This window comes from Anas acuta, chromosome 2, assembly GCF_963932015.1.
Source record: "Anas acuta chromosome 2, bAnaAcu1.1, whole genome shotgun sequence".
In the NCBI taxonomy this organism is placed as follows: Eukaryota; Metazoa; Chordata; class Aves; order Anseriformes; family Anatidae; genus Anas; species Anas acuta.
In genome coordinates this window covers 26,298,160-26,317,250 of record NC_088980.1, presented here as the reverse complement: position 1 = coordinate 26,317,250, position 19,091 = coordinate 26,298,160, and the positions used below count along the sequence as shown (strand labels likewise).

Sequence of the window (19,091 nt, the reverse complement as noted above, 5' to 3'; positions counted from 1 at the left end):
TTTTTTTGTTTTTTCCCCATTGTTTTTGGGAAGCATGCCCGCCTCTGCTCTGTGACACCCCACTGCTGCGCTGGGGAGAAGGAGGACCTTTGGTACAACTTCCATTTGCACACAGCAGCAGATTTTGGAGCTGCTCTGAGTCATCTCATAAGACGATTTACAAGCTATTAGTGCAACGAAGCAGGGAGAGCTTGGAAGGTAAATGCAGTTTCCCCTACTTCAGTTCCCAAACCTGAAATGCAACATGGAAACTGTGGAAGCAAACTTGCCATGTTCAGTGTACTGCTTACAATGAACGGGAAACAACAGATCGGGGTCTAAACCTTTCCCTTCATACCTGTGTGCTCTCTTGCACCGTGGCCATGTGCTCTCAGGTGTGGATTTACTGTGCCCATCGTGCTACTGGCAGGTTTGTCCTGTGCTGCGTGAAGGAGTTCATCTGGGGCAGCACCCTGCTCACCACAGCCTTGCAGGCACTGGGACATGATGCATCCCACTACGAACAACCCAGCCTGTGCAGTTGCTTCCAACTACCAAGCAAGAGGACAAGGGATATCCAGCTTCTCCAAGCGATGGATTGTCTCATACCGCTCCAGTTTCCAGCAGAAACCTCCCCCTGGTTCGGGATGCTGATACAGCCCTAAACGTGACTGCAACCTTACAGCCTCTTTGTTGCTGTCCACCCACCCGTGTTCCTGGCTGTGGTGCTCACCTGCTCACCACAGCCCCTCTGTTAGAGCCTGGTGCCACTGCGGTGCTCAGCTGGCAGCCTCCCCGCCTCCCTCAGCACTCGGCCACGTCCCACTGGGTCTCAGGGAGCACAAGTCTGTGCCTACCACCCTGCTCCATACACAGAGATTTTTGCAACCCTTGTCTCCTACCCGAACTTGTCCCTCAAGACAGCTTGAAGACGCTTTGCCTTTCCTATCCCCAGTAACCACACGCAGCACCCGAGTGCACCCACGTACACCACAGCAGCAGGAGTGCTCTGCGAGGCAGGGAGTCACATTCTCCCCATGCCCGGTACCGAGCGCTGCTGGCAAGGCAAGATGAACCACGCTGCGACAGAACAGGCTGGGTACGTTTTATTGGCAACACTCGTGTCACACCCGGGAACCACAACCCTTTGTCAGACTGTTAGTGTTAACTTGCATGACAAGTATCAGTGACCGACTGCATCTGAAATATTGTTAAAGTGCCTAGAAATAATAGGCATCTTGAGGAAAAAAAAAAGAAGAAGAAAAGGAAAAGAAACTCATTCCATCCACTCAAGCCAACCTTTATAGATCTTACATCTTAAGCACGACCGATGTACCGTAGTTGTTATGTGGACGTTAACGCAACCTCTACAGCAGCACACAGACAATGCAGTTCTCTCATTATGCACATGCTTTAGGATCGTTTATTTTAATGCTTTCAAATAAATATGTTCCATGCAGCACACCGCAATAAATAAGGAGCAGCAACTTTCATATAGTACATCCATTCATAATGTAAGTCACCATGTGAAACACCACATCTAAAGTCTTTGGCCCAGTCCCATACAGTGAAGCACACCACATCTGCACATAATCATATCTGGCTTCATATGGATTTAATAGGACTATGCCAGAAGGGCAATGTGAGCACAAGTTTAACCAGGGGTTCCTAGCTATTAAATACAGCTACTAAGTAGTTAAAAGGCAACAACTAAACCCATAAAGGGTTGATTTGTCTTTTCTTCCTTACTTTTCAGACAGAAATATAAAGTATGAAAATGCTCTGGATATTTTCAGCCTTGTGCAAAGCCGTGTGATTAATACGGAATGCTCTGAGCGATGCTGGCACGGACACTGGCAGCGACAGCCACAGCAAGACCGACTCAGACACTGAACACCAGACACTCGGCGAGGGAAGGCTGCTCTGGCGGGCGCTGCTCGTCCTCCTCCTCCTCTAGGCCGACAGCTCCACGGCCCCCTCCTCCTCGCTGTCCGCTCGGTTGGCGCGGATCTCCACCAGGGTCCGGGCGAAACGGGTCCACTCGTCGTTGTGCGGCACAGCCAGCTGGGGGAGGAACGCAACACGGCGTTAACACGCTGTGAACCTGAGGAAAAGCTTTCTGCTGAAGTGTTTGCTGCGAAGCCTAGCCCCTTTGATAACCTCCCAGATGACGAGAGGCTGCTCACGTTAACCAAGGTCAATGTGAGCAGGGTAACAGCACACTGAAACCACTTACCTGATGTTCATTAAATCTCTTAACAGCAAAATACATACATTGTGTTATTTGGGTTGCCTTCCTCTACGTTAAAGAATTTACAATTACAAAAAACGCATCGTAGCGGGAACGTGACAGCAATGGGGGCTGTGGGGACAGTCTGCTTTTCGAGATCATCAAGCAAGATACGTTTCTATTTAATAGCACCGATGTTTCTGATGAAGAGCTCTTGAAGATCAGGCTTCAAGAGGAACGTGTAATCCAAACAGCTAAACTTCCTGTCAAAACGCTTCAGTGATACGGCAAAACAACACTGCAGTCGGTTCTAGCTACACCCAAACTCCAATTTCTGGAAGATAATGCAAAGTAGGAGTGAGCTAATTACGGAAAACAAAACAAAACAAGCAGATTTCTCAAACTTCATTTTCATTAACTCCAATTCCAAACAAACATCCACATTAACTATGAACTCTTTTACTGCCACCTTCAAGCCCTGAGATCATGTCCTGAACATAGTACAAGCAAAGAGCTGTTTTGAGATCCTGTGCAGTGCTTGGTACTGAAGAAGGCAACTGGAACCAAGAAGCAACGTGACATACTACAGGGCATACAGTAAACAGTAGGACACCTTACCAAAAGCACATCTTTAGACTAAAGGAGCAGACCTTAGCTAATCCAGCCTGCTGGTCAGCATAGTCTGCACTGGCTTACTTCTTCCCAAACACCCCCAAAACATCAGGCAGCTGACACTGAGGAAAGGAGGCAGTACATGAACTAGCATGCCCAACTCGAGCAAGAACTTGCATATCAGCCTGATGTTACCCCTGTGCGAAAGAGGTCCACGTAAACTGCTCCAAGTTAAACCTTAATCAGATGGATGGGTATTTGCAGTGCTGGATCTAAACACCTCCTCCAGATCTCAACAAAGCCAATGAGCTTTTCAGCTATTTTGTATCTAGCTTTGCCTCTACCGCCAATATTTTGGAGAAAAATCCAGTGTACCTTTTAAAGCTTCCTATATACATTGCATATTCCAATGACTCAGCTGCATTGTGAAGGGCTGGCGCAGCGTAACTTTTTTTGCCTACCAAAATACTGGATATAACACAGTTCAGTTACTGATGTTACAGACCAAGAAATGCCATCAGTGTGAAGCGATGAGCCCCAGGCATGTTGCTGGGTTGGTTTCCCTCTTTCCACCTTCCACTCATTGCACTTCTCTCCAAGCCTTTTCTAGGAAACGGCGATGGGAGTTACAGGAGCAAACCCTCTGAGACAGCTGTCTCACACACACACATGTGGGTCTGCTGTGGTCTTGAGGTGAAAGCAAGCTCCGTGCTTTGAAGGACGTTAAGCAGAAGGAAATGCAACACCAAAGCGAAGGTCAGTTTGCAACACAGAAGGAAGTATCTAAAACACAGGTTCGGTCACAGCCACGCTCCTATGCAAGCTACTACATAGTCAGCTAAGGGACGAGGCAAAGATCCTTCTGTTACAGATGCATTCAACATCTTTGTGTAGCAAATTCGCTGTTAACTATTGCTGGTGCCCTAAAAGATGTTATTTCTCATGATGACACTGTCATTTATTAAACTGCTGAATGAAAACATTAATGATTTTACTACTAGGAATTAGTGAGACTTATATAAAGTGGAGCAATATCCTAGTCAAAGGACTCTCTGAATTTAATAAAGCCTCATTTCTTCTTGTCTTTTTAAATCCCAAATGGCATTACATTGTATTAAATGGCCCAAGAAGGCAATATGTTGAAAGAAAAAAAAATACAATGTATTTATTACATTGAGATCATTTAATTCCCTCTACTCCACAGCATGGCCACAGACAAATAAAATCAAAGTCCAAGCTATTACAGCTTTAAAACTCTCGAACTTGAAAAATCTCCCTGCAAACATAGGTCGGCAACACGGTTGGCTGACAGATGGAGGATGGACTGGGCCTTTTTTAATGTCCCGATTGACAAAACAGTTATGATTGTAGTGAAATAATGAATAATGATTGAAGTGAAGGCCATCAGCACACAGATGAGAACGCTCAGTGTCCACATGCAATCTAATTACTTAGATCTTTGTTTTATTTTACCTTATTAAATCCTACGTACTGCGTCATGCTTTCAATGAGGGGCCAGCCCTGCTAGCAGACTGTTAGTAGAACAAACCCCCCTCTAATAGAAATTCCTCAGGGATGGAGAGAGAAACCTTGGCAATACTGAAGTCAAGGGAAAAATTGACTTTGATTCCCCTACTTCTTTCTGTGAAGTCCCTACAGCTGAACCACAAAAGTTATAAGGCAAAAGACCACAAATAAAAACAAAAGCATCCACAAACTCCAATTCAAATTCTTGTATGAATTATCGCTCCCCTTCCAGTCATTTTCCATAAAAGTTCTTTCAACTGTGTGTACTTACACCAACAAATGTTGAAGGCCTGTGTCCGACTGTGGACTCTCCTCTTTGGCCTTCCTGCTGAAGTAGTTACACGGCAAATACCAGCACAAGGGTGGAAGAAACGAGGAGACGCATTGTAGAGGAAGGGCAGGGATTTAGAGCTATTTAGGGGTTCCTCACCTGTTTGGCATTTTTGCCATTTTTCTGTCCACTTCCACTTACTACAAAGCAGCCTGTGTTGAGTTCCAGCAGTCAAACTCTACACGGAGTAAAAACATTCACCAAAGCATAATAAGGTAATATAATAACTTACATTAACATTTGGGTCATAAGGTTATTTGAATGAACTGACACTAAGGTATGGAGCAGAACAAGAAAATAAACGTTATTAAGTGCTTTCCTTTGATCCCTTCAAAGGGAAGGTAAGCGCTACCTGCTGTTAATTAATTGACTAAATTACCCACACTGCTTTAGCCTAAATACTATGATATATTTAGGTTGCATCAGATGTTACTTTTAACGAGGAAAGCCAGAATTATCAAAGCAATGGGATGACTTTAGCCAGACTTTGTCTGTTCAGCTGTTGGAAGAGGGGTAGTTTTGTCCTCTGTCTGGCTTTTGAAATATCAAAAGAGTTCATAGGCTGCAAGCCTATGGACCTCCAAGTGTAACCACAAGTTTATGCACCCAGATAAACCTGCTTCTGCTTGTGAAGTTACATGTGCTCATCTGGTTACAGGAGGGAGAACTTAGTACCAGAAAACATCAAGACGCTAAAACATCGATTCCATTTTTTATTGGGTGAAGCTATTTAACTCAGTACAACTGGGGTCCTGTCATTTCTCAAAAATCAAATCTCTTTTTGTATATCACTCTAACCATTTTAGATCCCCCCTCCAATCCACATCCATAAAATACTCCTCCAAAAGCACTCAGGATCTATAAAATCAGTATCTATAACTGTTTATATATGATCAATAACATGTAACACACTAAACACTACACACATTTAAGGTTTTATTTCAGCTAGTCCTCAAACTGCTTCTTGATGGCACTCAGAAGCTGATTCACGTCATGCAAACTCTCAGTTAGTTTTTCCACCAACTCCATCACTCTGACTTCGGACACGCAGACTTCAGGTGAGAAGAGGTAATCGCCCGAAACGCTCCTCCTGACCGAATGGTGCAGCACCGACACTGCTGGTAAAGGAAACCCGCCCTGAGCAGCACCTCCCAACCAGCAGCCCTAGACCCCCACACAAAGTGAGCTCAGCTGAACCCAAAAAATGAGACTGGCTGTGTGCTGAACAGGATTGTAATTTAGGAGTTGAGATCTCTCTCTCCTCTTATTCATCTCCTTCCCCACAGCAAGCGATAGCTGGACTCTGCCAACTAGTTATGGTCAACCAGAAGCCCCTTGCCTCCAGTATCACTCCCAACCCCTTCTGTTTTGGTGGTAGTGCATCGAGCTGAGCTTTCAAGTCTGGAGATGGTCTCAACAACGTCTAGACTTGGAAAGATGGGATCTGTCTAGTTGGGTCACACAGATCAACTACAGAGGGGTGTTTGTTTTCTCTCTTATCTTTTTCAGTCATGAAACTACAGCAGACTTAGAAACGTAATGGCTTATAGGCAACTGCATACAGTTGTGGGTATTATAATATGAGAGGGACATAAAACCATTAGAGTGTCCAAAGGAGGGCTACAGAGATGCTGAAGGGTCTGGAGGGGAAGATATAAGAAGAACAGCTGAGGTCCCTTGGTTTGTTCAGCCCCGAGCAGAGCAGGCTGAGGGGAGGCCTCATGGCGGCCTGCAGCCCTCTCATGAGGGGAGCGGAGGGGCAGGCGCTGAGCTCTGCTCTCTGGGGACAGCGACAGGACCCAAGGGAATGGCATGGAGCTGGGACAGGGGAAGGTCAGGCTGGGGGTTAGTGAAAGGGTCTGCACCCAGAGGGTGCTCGGGCACTGGGACAGGCTCCCTGGGGAAGCTGTCACCACACTGAGCTGCTGGAGTTCAGAAAGTGTTTGGACACCGCTCTCAGACACATGGTTTGGTTTCTGGGTGGTCTTGTGTGGAGCAAGGAGCTGGCCCCTTGTGGGTCCTTTCTGACTTGGGATATTCTATGACTCTGAAGGCTTGTAAAGCTTAAAGGCAAGATTGTTCCAACGTGTGCCTATTCTGCACTTGTAGATAAAGGGTAAAATAACCAGACTCAAGGGTAGCAACAGCCAGGATCTTCCTGAGGAGCACCTGGCTTTGCCTGGCCCATGGATCAAAATTCCATACAATGTACCCTGGGTGTGACAAAACCCTGATCTCAAAGTGCCACCACAGAGCCTTTGGACATCCAAAACTCCTGAGGCCTCGGTGTTAGCTGGGTGATCGCCCTGGCCGAGGACATCACTTACCTGCTAGTCTTCCAGCCCTGAACCACAAACACACTCCTCTTGATCCTAACACTGACCAAGGAGATGGCTTATACGCATTCTGGTAAGAGAATAAGGGAGTTGCCTCCCTCCCTGAGTCTCACCAGGTAAGCCAGTCACACGTGGCAGCACGAATGGGGGTTTCACTGGGAACAGCCTCCTCCATCTTCTCATCGAGGCAGAGGCTTCCTCAGCGTGCACAGCTTCCAATCCACACACCAGAGATAGCGTGAACACAAACTGTATTTCCTGTGTTTTTACAGAAACTGTGCTCTTGGGAACTCCACCGAACATTAATGCTCAGAAAATCTTCATGCAGAACTCAGGAGAAGGAGATGCCCAACACCAGACACCTGTCAACACCGCCAATTGTGCCAGCTAGTGCTGGGCTGCCCAAGAAAGCAGAAAAACAACAGAAAAACAGTGCCTGAAGACACAAATCAGCATAAATTTAACTTCATTTTCAGGCTCAACACCTGGTAACACTTGTTCTTTTAATTTAGGTGTATTAAAAAAAAAGTTTTTGAGCCTGAACAACACCACTGCAAAACAAAACAAAAATCCAACCTCTGAATATGGTTTTTAGAGGAATCTATCCAGGAGGTTGAAATTAGATATTATAACATATTTTAAGTTTTTCAGTATATTCCCCTCCTATCCATCTTTTTTATTGCTGAAAGTGTTTAAGCTCAATTTATCCAAATCTCTGTATAGCTTCAGCTTCCTTGAAAAAACACTTTCCAGCAAATGAATTATTCAATGAGGATATTTCACTTGATTCCTGGCTCACTGCCTTTCCTGGAGCCTCTAAATTTTTGAGATGAGGGTGGACAACTCTTTCTGCCTCCATCCCTCCGTGCTCTTGTCCAGCACCGCTCTCCTGTGAGGGCTGGGGACTCTCCTAAGAGGGAGGAAAAACACAATAGCAATTTCAAGAGCAGCACTTTGGAGTAGATGGCTTCCCAAACTCTCAAAAGGAGCACAGTAGACTGTATTCAACCTATTTCATTTCTTTTTAATGACTGTACCTCCTGGGTCAATTTACCTGTCACTGTGGTACCGGTACACAAACTGCAGCACCGATTACCGGGGAAAGTACCGTGCAATCCGAATCACCAGGTTAATAATCACATTTTTTCATCTTCACCTGGAGTTTGGATACCTCAAAGGAAAAACAGGCACAGGAAAGCCTTTCTCAACATCGTCTCCGACTCCTGGGTTAATTTGGAGGACTGCATTTTTCCAACCCAAACCATCTATAATCGCCTCTAACACACACGTTCCCTAACACAGGTGTAAAAGGAGAATCTGAAAATGAAGCGTTACACCACGGCTTGGAGCAATCTGCCAAACGTCTGTGGTCTGCAGACGGCCTGCCGAACCGTACTGCCACACACTGTTTTCAATTAGACATTTGCAGACGAGCCTGCATGGTGGTCCAAGATACACTTTAAGGGTGATAGAGGTTCCCGAGTCCAAAATAGGTGACCCATTCAAACCGTTTATGTAAGTACAATGCTTTATTTTTTATTTCCTTATTTTTTCATGTAGAAAACCTTATTCTGACCTAAATTTTGCAATGGGTTTCTCTAGCTAGTCAGTGTACTCCTAGAGATCAGGAACTTTCTGACCAACGTGCATCCTTTATTAGTTGCAATTGGGTTTTCTGCTGTTTGGAGGTAAAAGTTGGTCTTATTTTAGACAAGCCTATTGACTTCTCTCCACTTTGACAGAGCTGTATGTGCAAAAAAAAAAAATCTCACATTCAACATGGAAAATCAAAACGACATGAAAATTCATGCTCCTCATATCTAAAATGCTCTGTTGCTATTATAATTTTTGACAAAGGCAGGTTAATCACTCTTTGAAGAGCTAGCTAATTAAAGCATGAGAAAACATTCAGATTAATTTGAGTTTGTGAAAAACAGCAAGTACGGCAAACCAAGTTTAATGACTGAAATCTCAGAATTCACACTAAGTTATCTCTGTGTGTGGTTTATCACCATCTTTATATTCTTTCAGTTTAATAACATCAGCAAATAAATGCAGCTTTGGAAGAATATCATTTTAGCTCTTTTTCCCTAGGCAGAATTTTTGTCAACCTATATTGTCCTTATCACCTTCTAAAATTACGTGCTGCATTGAAAAGAAATCTGCTGCAAATACGTTGTGCAACGGATTAACATCTGAATGCATTTATGACACTGTAGGTAAAAATATTTTATGATGATAAAATATAACTATTTCAGCTTGATCTTTTTCTACGAAGTAGAACAGACAAATCGGTCTAATTCTCCGGGTAAAAGGGAGTACTTGTGGGATGACGATCATAATGCTTACAAATCAGAAACAAGAGCGATAGTTCTCCTTTAAACAACTGATCTTAATCTTCCAGAGTTCAACAGATGTTATCATCACTGACAGGGAGGTAAAAACAGATACATAGATGTAAATATTAAATGGCTTGATACACACACGCACAGAGTCAGCAGGCACGCACCTATTCTGGCCCTGGTCTTGCCCCACAGAACCCATTACAGAATGCCTTTGACATTTTTCTCAACCTATATGGATTTCTTTTTTCCTGAAAAAGCCTATATTTTTCCAGGCAACACCCTATGCCACACACATGGATGGAAACAAAGTGGGAGGTAATATGCAAGGGAATGGCCACCAAAGTAACCAAGAGCACCCTTTTCACATAACTGCAGTACCACTGTATTTAACTCTTGGGAGAGCCGAGCATCACTGCTAACAATGGATGAAACCACTGGCAGGAACTCAAACCCCACATACTGCATGCAGATGATTTTAATAAGATACAGTGTTTAGACCACAAAGGATACACTCCAGAGTAGCTCTATATATATTTGTTTACTTAATTGAAGGGGTGGAATACCATAGGCAGCCTAAATACTGCATTTATTCTATGCACAGCAGTCAGTCTAGTGTCACAGACACAGTATACACCACCCTTCCATGAAGTTAATTACTTAGCCCTCATCTAGATTAATGTCTGTTGTGATTTATTTCTCTGCAGTTCACCAGCAGGCTCTGATTTAACTAGTGCTGCCATAGTAAAAAGAAGACAAAATATTAGTTTATATGACAAAAAAAGCTTAATCCCAAACAGAAACAGAACATAATTTCAGCAAAATTCCAGTTTTTCTCCTAAGGAGAACAGTAGCTGCTAAATTGTTACATATTTGATGGCAAATTGTGTTTTGAATACAAACCAAACAATGGTGTTATTTTAATAATTTACATGTAAAGAGCAAAGATGCCCTGGGTTAAGCTCCTACATAGGAATCCAAGCTCTGAAAGCCTACTAATTCTTTTCTAAACTTGATCATCGTTGTCTCTAGCAGTCATCTTGATGCCAGGCTAACAGAACAGACTAAAACGCAGTCTGTAAATTATACATACAAGACACACAAATGCACGTTAACAGAACTGAAAGACTGCGGGCTCTTAACACTTCAAAGATAGGAAATGTCAAAGTTAGGGTTAACTCCCCTAAATGTTACTCATTTTGCAGTATGATACCATCTTTAATCTTTATCAAAAAATAAAAAATAAAAACAACACAACAGAAAACCTGTGCTGGAAGCAAACACCAATTACAGAAAATTTCAGCCTGGAGGATTAGAACTTGATTGGGCGTATGAAAAAGAAAAGAAGGAAGTGGAAAGTATCTTTAATTGTAGACAACACTACAGTTCCACCTATAATATCAGAGTTGGCTCAGACTCTCCTGAAATAATTAGAGAGAACGATGTCCAAGCTACTGAACTGATTTTTCTTCCCTCAATTACTGTATCAAAATGCTGCACTTCATATCAACTACAGAAGAAAAAATATTGAATAACTCCAAGATTCTTGAAAGAGAGGATAAAGCTGAAATTTTGATTACTATTGTTTCCTTACAGCACCTCCTACTTGTAAAATACAAACTTAAAACTATAAACTTAGGTTCTATTCTTAAACTATAGGATTTCCACAGAACACCCAAGTGCTTTTGCCAGGCACACTGTGGTAGCCCTCACCTACGGATCTCCTCAGGTCCTTGGAGACAAAAGAGATTTAATCTAATTCAGCAGCTACAAAAACAGAAAGAGCATCTGCCATGCTTCAAAAAAACTAGTAATTTTGCTACAGAAGAGGTGTCCTAAGCAGCAAAGACATTACAGTTCCTACCTTTCCACCACTTCTGCAGTGCCACCAATTTACAGGTTAAGAAAAAAAGTCAGGTAGATCGGTTTCCCATGAGGATCCTAGTCCTGACAGTAGAATTTATGGACATAAATTTAATATAGAAATTAAAGCCATTGATTTTTTTTTTCCTTAGTTTCAGGACATTTAATGCTCTGAATTAAGTGATCACATAAGAACTCCTTCTCTACCCAATTATATTATCAATTATCATTGCACTAGGAAATGTAGAAATGCCAAATGGATCAAAACAAGATGGTAAGGAGCCTTCAATCCGTTGTTCTTTCCAATACCTGGCAACTACATTGACTTGGAAGAACTAACCCATCATTTTTATCATTTTCACTTTAAATATGAGAACTTCAGCCTCTGGAGCACCTGCACTGGCCAAGGTGTCTCCTTAGAAGTCCAGCTGAATGAAGGGCCACTGCCTCAGGGCAGAAACAAATCGTGGTGCCTTCAGCTTAGTTTGCTTCCTTTTTTAAACCAAGCCAGCCAAGTCCACTCCGTGGTTCACTCCAGAACAGGAACTGTAAAGGGTTTTTGCCACTGCCTTCTGGCTCTCAGATGGCCGACAGATTCCCACCAAAGCTAGCCTATGAACTGCTCTTCTTTTTTTTGGAAAAGTTTTTTTTTTCCTTGAGGATTTCTTCCCTTCCATTTTGCAGCTATTACCTGCAAAAGCTCATCCACGAAATAACATTTTTTCCCTTCGTTTCAGACACAGGCAAAGATACATTTCATATTTAAATTAAACACTGCATGTGGAGTTTTGGCTGCTGAATACGATGTATTAGGGCTCAGCTTTCCTCAATTGATATTTTAATGTAACCGTTACCTTCCAAGCCATGAATTAGTTTTTCATGTTCCAAATACATACCATTTTGCTAAACATTAAAGAAAAAAACAAAACAATTAGAAACATAATTAAGGATTCCCAAAATGAAAACTGGTATCGGATGTAACAGGTTGAAACCACAGATGCATCATGAAGAAAATTAATTATACAAAGCAGCTCTTGTTTCAGAAGTGTTTAACACCACAATGATAGCATACGGATTTCAATTAGATTTGCAAATTGCTGCACACAAACGGAGTTTAAACTAAATTTGGCGTTTGGTACTTTTTCCCTTCCGTACTCCACGTTACTTAAAGCTATGAAAATCTGCCTCACATGCATCAGAAAGGGGATAAAAGCTTTCAGAGAAAACACTACCCAATGGCCTAACCAGGTATTTAAAATACGTACCCTACTAAACTATTAGTGTGCATTTACTTGAGCTCTGTTCCCCACCAGTTTTACATGATGCAGGTCCAGAACACAGCAGGTTAGCTGCAGCATTCACTCTGCCTCCACTGCCTCACGTATATCTACCATGAAAAGCCTGGACCCAGATTGTCTTTTCCTCTGAGCCTCTTCAGGAGCTACTAGTGAAGCCACCACTGCTGCAGATGCAATAGATACACAGTGGATGGACCCGTACATCAGATCCAGTGCATGCTTTTTCTTCTTTCTCTTGTTCTCTGCATTGTTTTACAGCAGGAAAATACCTACACAAAGACTGGCACACACTGCTCTCCCTTCCACCCATCCTGCAGGCTTTCCTGTGCAGAGATCTCTTACAGTTTCTCTTCTGCCACTCTCGGTGCTTCGTTATCTGAGTGCCTTCTAATAGTGCATTAAGCTACATGATTAACTCCTGTTACATGTGGCTTGTTCCCTCTGATCCTCTCTGCAGGGGGAGAATCTGGGCCTTTGCAAGGGAAGAGGAAACATACGTCGGCTTTAAAAGTAGTGTGCAAATGAACAGAAAGGACTGGAGCCAGATTTCTGCTGGTTGGTTGTTTTTTTTTTTTGTTTTTTTTTAAGCTTTTTATTTCATCTGATGAGGGCTTGAGAAATTCTTACAAAAGGCATCTGTATCACACTGGAAATTCATGTCTTTTCACCCTGTGAAATTCTCTGGGGAGCTGGTAAGATATTATCTTAAGGTAAGGATTAAGAATTAATTTAAGTTTTAGGATGACTACCTAATCCTCCTTTTCTAGCTGTTTTTGCTAATGCCTGCTACCTCTATTGTCTAATCAACAAATGAGATACAGGATACCTTTGTTAACAATCTGGTACTTTCTCCTTCAGTTTTAACAAATAAACTTGCAGTTCTAAAAGGAAGGTGAAACTTCATTTACATGTATAGTAAAACAGAAGGAACACCATCTTTACCAAGAACAAGTGTACACGATGGCATCAGGCAGGAAAGTGACCCTGTATGACCAGTTTGATCTACTGCAAGATCACAATCAAACATATCACAAGCTCCACCTTGAGAGGATGCTTTTTCCCCACCTTCTCTACTTGCTTGGAACTTCAGTCTTCTGATAGTCTGAAATATTAGCTGAAGTTCAGCTAACACACGGTCAGAGAAGCTGTGGATGCCCCATCCCTGGGGGTGTTCAAGACCAGGTTGGACGAGGCCTTGGCCAACCTGATCTTGGCATCCCTGCCCACGGCAGGGGCATTGGGACTGGGTGATCTTTGGGGTCCCTCCCAGCTGTTCTGTGATTCTGTGACCCTCTGGTCAGTTTGCAGCCACATGCTCTGGTGACAGCCATATCTTGCATGCATTTTTAAATATGAAGGGAAACAATGCTGAAGTCATCTTTTAAATAACATTCCTTTTGTGAAGCTGCTTTGTGAGTCAGGAGGCCACAGTGATGGTGATTTAGAGGGGCAGCATAGCAGCAAGGCACCACAACCTGCAAAAGGTGCCAGAGAAAGGAAACCTCATGGCCCTAGGCTGACACTGGAGATAAACAGCTTCAGCCCCCACCCAGGTGCAGGTCTTGGGTAAGTCTGTTAAGTTACTCCATGGCTCAGTTTCCCTCTAGAAAAATACGTCCCTAATAAGAGATTACTAGAAACGCAAGACCCTATTCCAGTCTGCTGTGACGAAGCCTACTGAAGTACCAAAACAGGCTGAAAAACTAAAGATAACTCATTTCTGTCTCCATTTCTCATCAGACTAGAACTAGACTGCAGTGACAATCCCACAGTCACCAATATGAGTGTATACGGGTACTCACAGGCATAGATGTGTGTATTTAGATGTCAGGATATAGCCAGGTCTTGTTTTGAACTGCAGAAGTACTTCAATGTTTGGTTTGAACTGATCAACACAATGTTGTTTTTCTACAGGAGAATAAACCAGTGCTTACATAAAGACCTCAAAGCATTCACAGTAACCTAAAGTAATGAATATTGTAATGAGAAACACAAGTATTTAGGGTGATAATGACTGGACTTTGCTCTACTTAGATCGGCTCACCCCCTATGGAGGCTACCAAAGCTTAAAGATTTTATCACCCTAGTAATCAGCAATGGGTAATGGCCTTCATAAAACACAGTAATTAAATTGACTGATTTCAAACTAGTGCATTTTTTTCATTAGGGAGTTCTTATTTAACCTACTTCAAAAAAATCCCTTTGTGAATACTGCCTGTATCAGTCTAAATTCAAATGACGAGGGACAAAGAGCTTGTTCTGTTCAATATTTCAGTTACTATTTTAACTATAAAGCTAGAGTTCCCAATATGCTGTCGTTGCCTTTTTTTTGGTCATCTCTAAGAGCTTCCAGTTTTAAAAGTCTCTCAAGACTGAACACTGTAAAACTGGGGGCAGAGGGGAAGCAAATCAAAACCCTAGTTCTTTACATTTTCCAACAACTCTTAAAAGATTCTGCTTTGTTAATACATGCTTTTAAAATCCTCCGAGGCCAATGCTGCAGCCTTCACAGCAAAAATATCAATGGTGAAATTGAGGCTCTGCCTCACAATCCATTTAATCATCCTTTATGCCTGGATTGTGTTGGTTGTTGTAACTATTGTGTCTGGCTTGATCTTTGTATGCTTTTGAAAAGAACTTGGTTGTAAGCACAACCTCTTATTATTGCTCAAATTTGCCTTCATGATATGTATGTGAGCCATTTATCTGTGTTCCAAGAATACTTGTAATTCAACACAGATTTGAAAATAAAATATTTTATAGCAAGTCTCAGCTTTGCTTTTGTGGCAAAAACATTTCCTCACTCAATATATGCTCTACAAGAGCTTTACAATGGCAAAAGTAAACCTACTGGAAAATCTACCTGGATAAGTTAATGACATAAAACCTAGTTTCATATTTCTCTCTCTGCACAACAGAAATTCAGCTGCACAGAAGAGAAGCTGTCTGTTTTCTGTATGAAATCCATGGTGAAACTCGGGAATCTCAAGACAGGATGACAAAGTACCAGTCCTTCTCCACTCACTCTAGCCATGTGACTAAATAGCCACGCTGAAACGTGAGAGTTGCTCATGAATATGCATGTCTCCCTGTCTGGAACCCCAAGAATCCCAGAACAGCTGCTACAGGCTGCTGAAATCAAAGCAACTGATTTTACAGGAACCAATGGGATATTCCTTATGGCACCAACACATCCACGTATTTCAGGCAGTTGCCAGCTCCTCCTTCACTGCTCACGTTCTTGAAAATGAGATACAGAGCGAACATCCACCATGGATCAAATGGGGAAATACACACACTGCTTGATGCAGCAGCCACAAAGCAGCTTACAGAGATGTTACCTCTGAAACCTGATGGAGTCGTGTAAATGTCAACACGATGCTGATTTCACTGCAAGAATAAGGGACAGAGGTAATAAATGTTTAAAGCATCCCATGTAATTGCTTTCTTTGGCAGAGCCAGCTTTCCTGGATGGTCTAGGGAAAGTCCAGTTTCACCTGTCATAGCAGTCATCCTCGAAAAGCACGCCTGGAATCAGCTGCCTGAAAGACCACCGAACAGATGCAGTGGTTTGCCCTGTAACTGGTTTAACAAAATCAGTAATAAGCTCCTGGTGATTAGTTTCAAACCCTCCAATACTGCACTGAACTTACTTTATATTCTGTTACAATCAAATAATACATCATTGATTTCCAGTTTCAATCTATTCATTCACAATGCAAACAAAATATGAGCAGGAAGAGATTAATGGAAAAAAAAAGAAAGAATGGAAGGTGGAAGAGAAGCTGCTTCTTTCACAACCAGAGGTGCAAATGGCATTCTCAATAAGCCAGGTAAGCAACAAACATGGTTGTTAGAGAATATTTATGACAGCGGCAACTGTGTAACATCACTGAAGCATACACAATGGGAGCAAGCTTTCTAGAAAATACATGTACAGAAGAGACATGCAGTTAGGTCTAACTATCAATCATCTGGACGTGTGAATAAATCTATAGTCAGTGGTCCATGTTCTGCTAAAATCAACTTTACCATATAGAAAACTTGCTGCCCTGTAAATAATCCATAAGACTAAATAAGATAAAACACATTTTACATACTATCACCACAGTAATACCTTAGCTACCAGACCAGCAAAGGTTTGTGTCTTTTTACCTGTCATAAAGAGTATTTGCAGTGACTGGTTATATCCTCTTTTCAAGTTATTTAGGTTTACGATCACATCACACTGAAACAATCTTGTTTTTTTTTTTTTTGTTGTTTGTTTAGGTTTTTATTTTGTAATTCACAGTCTTTAAATCAGTGGTTACTGATCCACAAGAGCACATCTATATGGACTATTTAAGTCTCTTCTCCCTTGGAAGTGTGTGTATAACTCCCATTAATGCTAATGGGCATAAAGCACATGCATTGAGGAGAAAATAGACCCCTCACTGTGAAAATAAATGTGTTCAGTTATTTTCAGACACGATGCTGAAATCAAACAACTAAGAGTACACACTATAAGGAGATAACATCATATAGCCTAACTGAAAATGTCACCAGTATTTTTAACTCCCTGATCATGGACTCTGCCACCTTCTTCATGCCATATCTTGTGTCATAACGACTGTGACTGCGTAGCATCTCAAGGGCCAAATCCTAAGCAATCCAAGCAAAACAGCCCCTTCCTCCAGTTCCTTGCCCCCAAGAACGATGCAAGGTTACATTTTCACTTAGGCCACACAATGGTTTTGCTTTACACCACATAGATTACCAGCAGCAATCAGTGTTCTCCAGGTCTTTAAAACTGTGATGAATCTAAAAATCCCTATCACTTAAATTTATTGCTTAATGATGTGATACTGCCACGTCTTCTGCTCTGATCAAAATTCATAGGATCAAATCTGTATGTTCAAGCAGGTAAGAAAATTTGCTTATATAGTAATGTGAAATTCAAAGATGTTGTGGTATGATTCTACAATAATAAAGCACAGTAACATATATATCCAGATCTTTTTGACTGAGCCAATGTTTTATGAACTGACAGCTAATCTAACATGATAATTTGGATCACCCACAAGAAAAAAAAAAGGTTTTCAAAGGGTGCAGTAAAAGTGGAGCATTGATGTCTTTGGTGAAGATATTTAGGGTCTTTGTAAAGTGGCCTGCTGACTTTCTAATGCAAGTAATCACGCTTGCCGTCCTAAATCAGAGAGATGCACCTTCAAATAAATGGATGTTACTGAGTTATCAGTCAGTCAGGGCTGAGCTCTTCCAGTGATGAGGCCTTTTCAGAAGTCAGTGCCGGAGGAGATGGGTGGGGTGCAGCAGCTAAAAGGTCATCTGCCCTGGCTGTGTGTCAGGCTTTGCAACACAGCTGAGACAAAGAGGAGATCTGGGCACTGCCAGGTGCAGTGTGGGCCAGCTCACAGCCACACACCCATATCACGTCCCTTCTGCTGTCACTGATGCTTGTCTGTCCTCATACTGAGTCAGTTCATGGAGAAAAATATCCCAACAAAACAAAAGAAAAATCAGTATTTCTCTGCTGATTTAGCTCCTTCACCATAATGTGGGGTCTGCTGTGTGCTACTGGTACCAGCACAAAAACTGGACAGCAAAGGATATGGCTCGGGACAGCTGCTGACAGGGGGAGAAGGACTGCCCACAAAATAACTCATCAGAGGGCTCTTTATGAAACCAGCACAGAGGGTTAACGAGTGAAGAAGCTGTTCCTCACTGCCCAAGCCCTCAGTTTTAGGCTGTCAAACTGCAAGGCATTTCTGCAGCTCACCTCAGGCTTTATAGTGACGAGAGCTGTGCTGGAGAATAGCTGAGCATCCTTCTCTTTTAAACCAGAAAAAGCCACCCTAACAGCACAGCAGCCCTGGCAGCATCTGAAGCTGGAATTACTGCAGAGACTGATGCTGTCAGAAGGAACCAGGCAACAAATTAAAGAGTTCCTTCATTACAGAAGAGGAGGAGGCGTGGCAACGGCCCATGACCTGTCAGCTGCTATGTGGATGGACATCTATCCAATTGTGCAAGTAGGGATGGAGCTGGGCTGGAGAGCCTGGGGCTCTGCACAGACAGAACACAGACGAAGCAGAGCATGTTACTCTGAAACCGATCAGGACTCATGAAAATAAATACCATTGAATGGCTCTTTTCTTTTTCCTTCTCAAGTAATAGAAAACTGTCTTTCTTTTTGATCTGAGTGTGACTCATTTTGCAAGTTGAATTCTGATTATAGAGAGGAAAAGGCCAAAAACTTAAATATTACTTCTCCTGCACAGTAACAGTAAATCTATTTTCTCCTGGGTGAGCTTGCAGGGATAAACAATCCTGTGAATGGCCTGGTGTATGATATGCAAAAAAACACATTTCTGGAGCCTGTCTAGACTCCCAGACAAGATCAGATCGTGCTGTCATCACAGACATTTCCATAGCCTGTCACATCACTTTGAAGACAGAAAAAACACCTTTTCAGAACAGTCATGCAAAACGAAAAATAAACAAAAACAGCCTGACCTGCAGTGTTGTAGTGGAAGTCTGAATGCAGTAACCTCAGCCAATTTAGAGATTATGCTA

The 19,091-nt window shown here is 42.4% G+C and overlaps 1 protein-coding gene across 10 annotated transcripts in view; it reads right to left on the bottom strand.

The window, feature by feature from the left end:
* Positions 1–1,067: 1,067 nt before the first annotated feature.
* DYNC1I1 (dynein cytoplasmic 1 intermediate chain 1) overlaps positions 1,068–19,091 on the bottom strand; it is a 188,348-nt gene continuing 170,324 nt past the window's right edge. For 6 of the 10 annotated variants that reach the window (XM_068674001.1, XM_068673999.1, XM_068674000.1 and 3 more), the window contains one exon: positions 1,068–2,043. In XM_068674001.1, coding sequence (XP_068530102.1) covers positions 1,933–2,043 — 111 coding nt within the window. In that variant the 3' untranslated portion in view covers positions 1,068–1,932. Of the gene's footprint in view, positions 2,044–4,619; positions 4,677–4,778; positions 7,926–19,091 lie in introns of all 10 variants that reach the window. The other 4 variants (XR_011093777.1, XR_011093776.1, XR_011093778.1 and 1 more) reach the window with 1 other exon arrangement.